Genomic DNA, 9,462 nt, shown 5'->3' with positions numbered 1-9,462 from the left:
TTTCTATGTGTCCATAGTCCATTTCAATTTCTTTCTTCCCTTATTCCCTATACAACTTTTATTGAAACCAAAGTAGGTATTACCATTTACCACGATATAAGATATAAATGTTAGGTAAGTATCTTAAATTCCGAAATCGTGCGTGGTGCGTATATATTACTGAATATCTATAGTCAATACTCGAGTATCAGAGTCTACACTATACCTATTATAGGAACCTAATTATTATTATTACATACTTATACATAATAATATAATACATAATGTTTGTATTAAATTTATCATATTATCTTAGTCATTGACCATTGCATTTTTAATAGCCGTTTGGCGTTTATATATTGTAATAAATAAATAATAATTTTAATTAATGAATAGTAATGTAGCTATTATTATATTTTATGAAATGTTATTATAATGTCTACACTGTACTTTGAATGTTCGATACATATTTTATTGATAAAACAAACCGTGTACAATCAATGATAACCAAATACTATGCGGGTACAAGCGAATAGACTGTCCACTCAGGTCTGGGTATCTCGTACCTAATATTGTTAAATAATATTGTCGTTTAAAATTTTTTTTCATTTTTTATTGTTTTGTTATTGCTATTACAATTTGTTGTATTTTGCTGTTAGTGTTAATTATATTTTTAAAAGTACATTATAATTTATACATTACCTATATAATATATTACCTACTATAATATTATGTTACTTCTTTATATGACAACGACTGATTTAGTTTAAGAAATAATATGTTGGTGTTTAATTAAGATAAATCAGCGTAACTTGGTATTTAGGTAAGAAATATAATTATGTTATTATATTAGTCATTGCTTCTGTTATTGTTATTACCGGTTATTACTTATTATAATTTGTCAACAAGGTGGCTGAAGTGGTTGAAGGTTATTTTTTACTGATATATTGACCAATTACACAAACTGTTTTAATTAGTTTCACAAATCAATGTTAAACAAGAAAACTCAATAATTGATCAGATGTTACCATAAATTTTTTCTAAACTATAGTAGTGATAGACTTGTGTGTAGTGCGAACAGTATAGCTGATATTGTTAATTTCTTACTAATAACAAATGTTAAAACGCTAGTTAAATGCACTTATCATTTCTTTTTCTTTTATTAATAGCTTTATAATAATTCAGTTGGTTTGAAAAAATATTTAGGTCTACCTATATACCTAAACATGTGTATTAAGTACCTACATTCCTCTAAGTCTAACTAAGTGGATAGTAGATTAAGTATAAGTATATTATTGTAATATACCTTTTTATTTATTGTATTCATTATTGCGATATTTACTCTTATTGCATTTTACAAATATTTAATATTAGGTAGGTACCTTCGACCATATTTAATAACTTTAATTAGAAACACGAATCATTTAAAAATACTTTGAAATTTAAATTATAGACAATAGTTAATTGTACTAGATATACATAAGGATTTCAAAATGATAGGTATTTGTATTAAAAAAAATATAAAAAACCGTCCTATTTTAACCTTTACCTACCTACTTACCTAATCGGATTATACTTTTTATTATTATATTATGGTAAATCAAAAAATTACTTAAGTTTTATTTTTCTCTAGTTAGGTTTATAATTTTAAACAAGATTATGAATGAAAAGTATTGGTTTTTTAGGGGTAAGTGATAAACCATTTTATATTAAAATAATTACAGATAATTATAACTTACGGTATTTAAAAAAAAAAACAAATTACTTCTCTAGAATTTCCCTCGGTATGAATAGGTAGTAGACAACTTATGAGTGACCATTTTGAGTTTTATCTACATAGTTCCTAGTGTTATAGGTAGGTACCGTTCAAAGTATAAGCATAGTTATTACTTATTAGTAGGGCCTGGAACTTGATACATTTGCATCTTTTTTTCTAATGCTTACATTTGAGGCTCGTCTTTATAGAAATTTGATTCATGGAATATAGAATTTTTTTTTTATTTTGAATTAAGAACATTTAACAATCTGTACTCGTGGTACAATAAGCTTAATAGATATTTGAATTACAATAGTAATAGAATTAATACAAACACAAACGCAACAGCATTCAATTTATATGTAACGCTATTTTTATTTTACATGAAAATCTTGAATTGAAGAGACTGTCCAGCAACAGCACTTCGGCGAGAAATTTTTTTTTTTTAATGATTAACGTATAGACCTGTATATTATGCTAACCAGTCTCTGGGCCATTTACGCTGGAGTCTCCTTACCGTATTACCCGGAAGGGAGTGTGATGAAAGATCTTTAATGAGAGGATTGGTGTGGTTTTGTAGCCTGTTGTGGAATTTAAGGTAGTGATTTTTTGCGACTTCTTTGACATACGGTATGTTCAGGTCTGAGTGTAGAGTTTCATTTGAGACGTACGGAGGGGCGTTAGTGATGAGACGGAGAGTTTTTGATTGGACTACTTGAATTTTGTTTATGTTTGTTTTTTTAGCAGCTCCCCATAGCTGAATCCCATATGTCCAGATGGGTTTTATTAGTAGTTTGTACAAGTTAATTTTTGATTTTAGGTTGAGCTATGAGGTTTTGCCCATATGTACTACGGAGAATAGAGAGTCTTCGATTTAGTTTTAGTTTGGTCATGTGAATGTGTTTGGCCCAGTTGAGTTTTTTGTCAAAGTATAATCTTAAATATTTGACCGTGTCTGAATTAGGGATTATTTCATTGTTTAGTGATACTGGGGGGGGGGGGGGTTGTTGTGTTTTGAGGGTAAATGTGGTATTGATTGATTTAGATTCGTTTATTTTTGTGTGCCATTGGAAGTACCAAGGAGAAAGTAGGTCAAGGTGTTTTTGTAGTGATGTCGAGACAGTTGTGGGGTCAGTGTGAGCGGAATAAATAACTTTATCATCTGCGTATTCGGCGACTGATGTATCGGAATGTGTCGGTTGATCTGCGGTGTATAAGTTCTATAGTGTGGGAGATAGAACTGCACCTTGTGGTACACCAGCTAGAATCGAAGAGATGTTAGAGATTTCTGAACCCGAGCTGACTGCAAAGGAACGTTCGTTTAAATAAGATTTTAGAAGAAGGTAGTAAGAAGGAGGTAGGATTTTTTTTAATTTGTATAATAGACCGGGGTGCCAGACTTTGTCAAATGCTTGCGACACATCTAGGAATATGGCTGAAGTGTATTGTTTTTTTTCCAGTGAGAATGCAATGGCATCCGCTAATCTATGAATTTGGTGAATAGTCGAATGTTTTTCTCGAAATCCAAATTGAGAGTTGGGAATAATTTTCTTTTTGGTGATAATTGGGTAAATACGTTTTAAGATTAATTTTTCCAATAGTTTAGAGAAAAATGGAAGAAGACTTATTGGGCGATAAGAGGCTGGGTTGTCTGTTGGTTTGTTGGGTTTAGAGAACATTATTATAATTGAAAATTTCCATTGTATTGGAATATATGTTAGTCTTAGGATTGCATTAAAAATATGTGTTAGCTGAGTAATGGCTTTATTTGGAAGTTTACGAGCCACTTCTGCCGTTATTAAGTCGAATCCTGGTGATTTACCTAATGGAAAGTTTTTTATGAAAGTTTTGATAACTGATGGGGAGAAGCATTTAGGAGGCAAGGTTAGAGGCAGAGGACTGTCTAAAAAAGTATTGATTTCACTTGTGGGTAATATAGAATTTAATGGTACAATTTTTATTTTTCATTTTTAGGGAATTTATTGCTTTAAGGTCATTTTTTAGTATTTTTGGTGCATTTTAATCATTTTTTTTTAATAAGCTGTAGGCAGGTAGTATTTTAAGCCTGGTCAATCAGAAAAAATGTCCTAAAAGTCTATCAACCTATTTCAATTTATAAAAAAAATATTTTCGAAGGCTACTTCTGACTTTGAGATTAAAAGTTTTTAAACAGCTAGCACCTATAATAATTACGATTTATGATACATGAATTATATAGGTAAATCGTTTTTTTTTTTTTGTAAAACATACATTTTTAAAAACGTTCAGTCATTATAAAGTAATTTTTTGTATTTTTGTGGTAATTTTTTAAGTTATTTTTTGATGTTTATAAGTTATTTAAACATTTTTTTTGTGTGTATTTTTGAAAGATTTTTAGGTCATCAAGTTCCGGTCCCTACTTATTAGTGATTTAGATACCTACCTACATAGTAGTATTTATATCAATAGAATAGGTAAAGAATAAACTAATAAATTACTTGGTAGGTACTACTGATAAAGGTATTCTAGTTTTCTAAATGCTAAATTTGAATGTCAATATAATTTATAACAAGTAAACAACTATGAACCCATAAATAACAGTTTTAATGAGACCCGAACAAAATGGTTGAAACATATATGTATCTGTATTGATTTTTAGGTTTTAACAAGTTGCTAATTTACTTAACAACTGTTTCAGATATGAGTAAAAGAAGTTTATTTCTAATACTATTTATTTTCTACACTTATGTAACAATAATTCAATGTAATGAATTACCACCATGTTATAACCAGCCTGCGGAATCTTGTCCATTACAAAATAAATGTAAATGCGTGAAAACTGGTGATTCAGCATTATTTTGCTGCCAAGTTCAGTCAAATGAAGATTTGATAAAAAACTTTGAGTGTTCAGGTATATTCATATAAAACAAATTACTTCTACATACACAATTTTTAGTTAATGTACTTAAATTAAAATTAATATGCTTTGTAATAAATACTCATTTAGGTTGTTTTGTATTAATTATTGGTTATAGTGGGAAAAACATAAATATTCAGGATTAAAAATTAAAATTTTTTATTTAAAACATCTGAATTTTAAAATATAGTTTTCATATGAAATGTGTGACATACTTTCCCCAAGGCTTGACTCGTTTGACATCAATGTTTAATCAACACAAATGCTTTTCTTCCTCATTAAATTATTATTATAAATACCTAATAATTTTCTTAATGCAAGGCAATCCTATGATATTTACATTTATACAAAATTATTTGAAAAAAACCACTGTAGTACCTATACTGTTGAGTATAGTGTATTGATAATTATTTATTTCTAAATACTCTAGGTGCTAAATTATCAACAATCACAGCCTTGCACATTTTCAATATGACAGCTGACAATTTTAATTTTGGAAAATTCTCACCGGAATTAAGCCGTTTGATTTCATTTTCAATAACAAATAGTTACATTAACCGACTACTTGGTCGTTTGGAGTATATGCATCAAATCACTTGCTTAAATTTATCGAACAATGCTTTTGGTACAGAATGGCAAGATCCTCTAGCATTGGAAAATCTTAAAAGTTTAGCTATGTTGGATTTTTCCAATGTAAATATATCAAGTTTACCTACCATAAAAAGTCAAGTGCCAATGTTTTGGCTGGATGTTTCAAGTAATTAAATACATTTAACTCATATGAAAACTAAAAGATTTATTAATCATTTATTCATCGAATATTTTTAGATAACATAAAGATTCATTGTGCCAGTCTTCTAGATATTATGGAAAGATCAAGAAATGCCAAGTATAAATTGTACTTTAAAAAATATAATGAAACATTTTGTATGTCATCACTGTCATTTCATTGGTTCAACTCTACTGAAAAGGTTGCATTAAATCAAGTGGAAATTATTAACAAGGTAACGTTAGTTCTTAAACTATTATTTAATTGAAAACATAATTTTTTTTTATCATTCAGGTGCCCAATATAATTCACAAGAAATTTTAAATCTAGTGGATGTTACACAAGCTCAATTTTTACAATTTTTTGTTTAATTTAAATTTGGTTCAGCTATAATTGAAATAAAGTTACTCTATACAAGCACTGAATAAAAATAATAATATTATAAGTTGCTAATTTAGGAGATATTGTACAATCCAGTGCCAAGGTCATTGCGTGAGCTAAGAAAAAAAAAATGTAGTGGCGGCCCAGCAGTGTATATTAGCTCGAAGCAGGAGTGGCCCATTTTAACAGTGCACATTTTGGTGTTTTTTTTTGAATCTGAACCTAACTAATTATTTACTGAATCAATTAATTCCTAATAAATTGGAATAAATCAACAATAATAATTATCTTGATTTTATACTTGTAGTCAACAAAATATAAAAATTACCTATTTAATTTCTGTTAATAATTTAGCTATATGAAGACTGTCCGTGGAATTGTAGTTGTAAATGGCATGGCATAGAAATGATACAAGAAACAAAGACACGGCATACTGTAGAAGTAGATTGTTCAAATAAACAATTATCAAGTTTACCAGAAAACCTGCCAGAAAACACTGTGCTTTTAAATGTCACTAATAATAATGTAAAACATATAAAAAATTGCAAATATTTAACATTTATATTATATTCTTGAGTGATACTGTTTTATAGATAACCATTTTTTTTATAGATCACCAATATAGATGTATTGGTAACAGATCAAACATACAAAACGTTGAGATTTTTTTATGCTGATGAAAATAAAATATCTAACCTTTTGTCATTGGAAGGTTCAACTTTTATAGAAAACTATGCTGTTTTGAGTTTGAAACTAAATCAATTGAAGACAGTAAGTATAGTCTCATAATAATAATAATTTATTAATAACTTACTGATTTTAAATTTTGAGTGATGAATTTATTGGTTATACAATTATGTGTGTTTGTTTTTTTGTGTCTGACATCAGGAGCAATAAAAATGCTTTAACTAAAATCTTCAACATTAAGTGGTGGTTTCTGGTAGAAAATTAATATATAGTTTTCTTTTTATTTTTATTCAAAAATAAGAAAATTTACTTCAGTTTTTATAGCAATCTAAATATATTTAAATACATTGGCACATTTTTATAGATATTTTAAGTATACAATTTTAATTATATAAATATAATAAATAAATAACAATATTTCCTTAAAACTTTTTCCATTTGCATCTATTATTATTTTCCATATAAATGTTCATAATATTAATTCTATCTTTAAGTTGATTATACTATTATACTTAGCTAGAGTATAATATACCTAAAAAATAACAACAATATTTGATATAATAATAATTTAAAATAAATATATGCTATGTTATTGGCAAAAACTAGTTCAACCTACCATATTACTTACATTAATATAAATAAATTATAAAATATTCTTAGACTAGAGGCTAACAGTCTGTTTAGAATCGTTTTTATATTATTTAATGTTTTTCATTGAATTAAAATTTATCAAATTCATTAATGTGACCTACTCAATAATTAGAACCTACCATACAGCAGAGCGACTTCCACTGTTTTTTTTTTTTAATTTAAATGTATACATTGTTATAGTCATTGCCTATTATTATTTTTTAGTTGCCTATGTATATACTTCAAAATTCCTTTACTAGATTTGAAGGACATATTGTGAACTTGGGTGGAAATGAACTTCAATGTGACTGCAGTACTGCAAAATCATTAAAGGTTTGTTATAATTTATAAAAAAAAAAAATAGAAATGCAATTTGTCATGATGATGATATTGATAAATATTTAAATAAAAAATTTATTTTAGATTTCATTATTAACTAATTTTTTATTGTTCAAGATATTTTATTACAATATTATATCAATTCTGTTGATTGTAACTTATAATTTTAAAATATGATAGTCAGCTAACTTAATTGGTTTTTCAACATAGCCGTTTCATGATGCTAAAATTATTTAAATTATGTATTTATTTAAAAAATAATATGCTATTTTATAAATTATAGTTAATGGTATTCACTATTCAATTATTACAATATAGCTGATTTATTGGATATTGAAAAACTCAATTAATTATTATAAATTCCTACTTTAAAATGTATTTATTTTTAATTTTTAATGTTATTGGGTAGCCTATAGGTTTTAGATAAAATAAATAATTATATTTTATTAATTACATTATTGTATTTTTATTATGAATGTTATGAAAGAATTCTGAATTGATATAAGTTTTTGTAATTTCAGATATGGTTATTAACAAATCATATTCATATTCCAGACTACAATGAAATTGTATGCAGTAATATGGAGTATAAAGTAAAAGTAAATCCAGTTTAAAATTATTATTATAAATATCTAGTGTTCAAATTAAATTAAATTTCTCCACATGAGAACAATAATTTATTGTTAAATGGCGAGTGTTTAATTTATAGGTGTGTCTAGATTTAGTTGATAGCATGGTGAATATACCTAAAAAAGAAGGGTTGTTTTGACTTTTCTCTTCTCGTATAAAATGTATGTGTTGTTTTATAATCTGCATATTCGTCAACAAATTAATGTAAACAAATTTAATAACCATAAATACATTTTGAATTATCAAAGATTTTTGAAAATGTTATATTCGTTATAACCGTTTGCTGGAATATTAATAATTTTTGAAGTATTGAAAATTTGTTTTCATTAAAGTTAATTAGAAGCCAGTAATATATATACTTCTGAGAAAACAATAAAAAATATACGTGATATTTTCAGTGGTAATTTCATGTACGACTTATAGACACACCTATGGTTTAATATAATTTTTGGTTTCTCAGATTGTCTTATTAATTATGACAGAATATCAATTCAATTAGTTAATATTTGTATTGAATAATTCATAGGTAATAGACTTGGATCAACAATTAGTGTGCATTAAAAAAGCTGATTGGACACACTATATGTATTATGTGATTATTGCTGAATTGTCGGCACTTTTTCTGTTGATTGGAAAAGTTTCATATGATTATTGGGTATTCAAAACGGCTGGATATTTGCCATGGCCTGCATCCAAAATGCCAAAGCTCCCTTGTGACTGGATATTTGAGTAATGAAGTATTGCTTCATGGGCTTAAAAGAAATATTGTAATACACGTTAGTAATCTATAAGAAGACTGTTTTATTATGAGCTATTAATAACATATACAAACGCTACATATGCTAACAATAAGTTACCTTAGTGCCTTAAACATTGTGCCTTGATATATTATTTATTATATAAGATTATTTTATTTATAAAATTTAATTACTGTTTGAGATGTTTTTCGAACAAAAATTATTTTTAATATTATTCATTAAGCTTTAATATGGTTGATCAAATTAAAATGTTCAAACAGACTTATCAAAATTGTAAATGTTTTAAATCACTTAAACAAGTTCAGATCTTATTTTATATTTATGTATGCAGTGGGGTTCGCGCCAAAGATATTAATAAATTAGCAGATTGATAAAATCTTCTGTTAATTGTAACTTAAAGGAGCACACAACATAAAAAAAAAAAATATTTAAATTATTTTTAAATGTTAAATTATGGCTATATAAAATGATTTGGTGAAAATTCTATGTAAAAAAAATTATTACTTAAAGAGATATTAAGAAATGTAAAATAACCGCGTGACGTCATTGGGCCCTACTTATCGTAATTGCCTATCTTATACGTGTAAAAGTTCCTCGCTTCTCACAACGATTTACCCTCCTAAACATTTCATTTTTG

General features: G+C 26.8%; 1 protein-coding gene across 2 annotated transcripts; it reads left to right on the top strand.

Annotated features, from left to right (window-relative positions):
- Positions 1-490: 490 nt before the first annotated feature.
- On the top strand, positions 491-9,278 carry LOC100574587 (protein halfway). 2 transcript variants are annotated; one of them, XM_003243739.4, is made up of 9 exons: positions 491-802; positions 4,413-4,625; positions 5,062-5,388; positions 5,460-5,635; positions 6,136-6,306; positions 6,394-6,552; positions 7,324-7,431; positions 7,959-8,036; positions 8,594-9,278. In XM_003243739.4, the coding sequence occupies exons 2-9, from the start codon at positions 4,415-4,417 to the stop codon at positions 8,798-8,800; spliced, it is 1,437 nt and encodes a 478-aa protein (XP_003243787.1). In that variant the 5' UTR covers positions 491-802; positions 4,413-4,414; the 3' UTR covers positions 8,801-9,278. The 2 variants fall into 2 exon arrangements, with proteins under 2 accessions (XP_003243787.1, XP_016659039.1); XM_016803550.2 differs by lacking the exon at positions 491-802 and adding an exon at positions 1,624-1,666.
- Positions 9,279-9,462: the final 184 nt, after the last annotated feature.

The sequence above is a fragment of the Acyrthosiphon pisum genome, chromosome A1 (genome assembly GCF_005508785.2).
Source record: "Acyrthosiphon pisum isolate AL4f chromosome A1, pea_aphid_22Mar2018_4r6ur, whole genome shotgun sequence".
Taxonomy (NCBI): domain Eukaryota; kingdom Metazoa; phylum Arthropoda; class Insecta; order Hemiptera; family Aphididae; genus Acyrthosiphon; species Acyrthosiphon pisum.
Note: the sequence above shows the minus strand (reverse complement) of the source record. Positions and strands in the feature narration are given on the sequence as shown.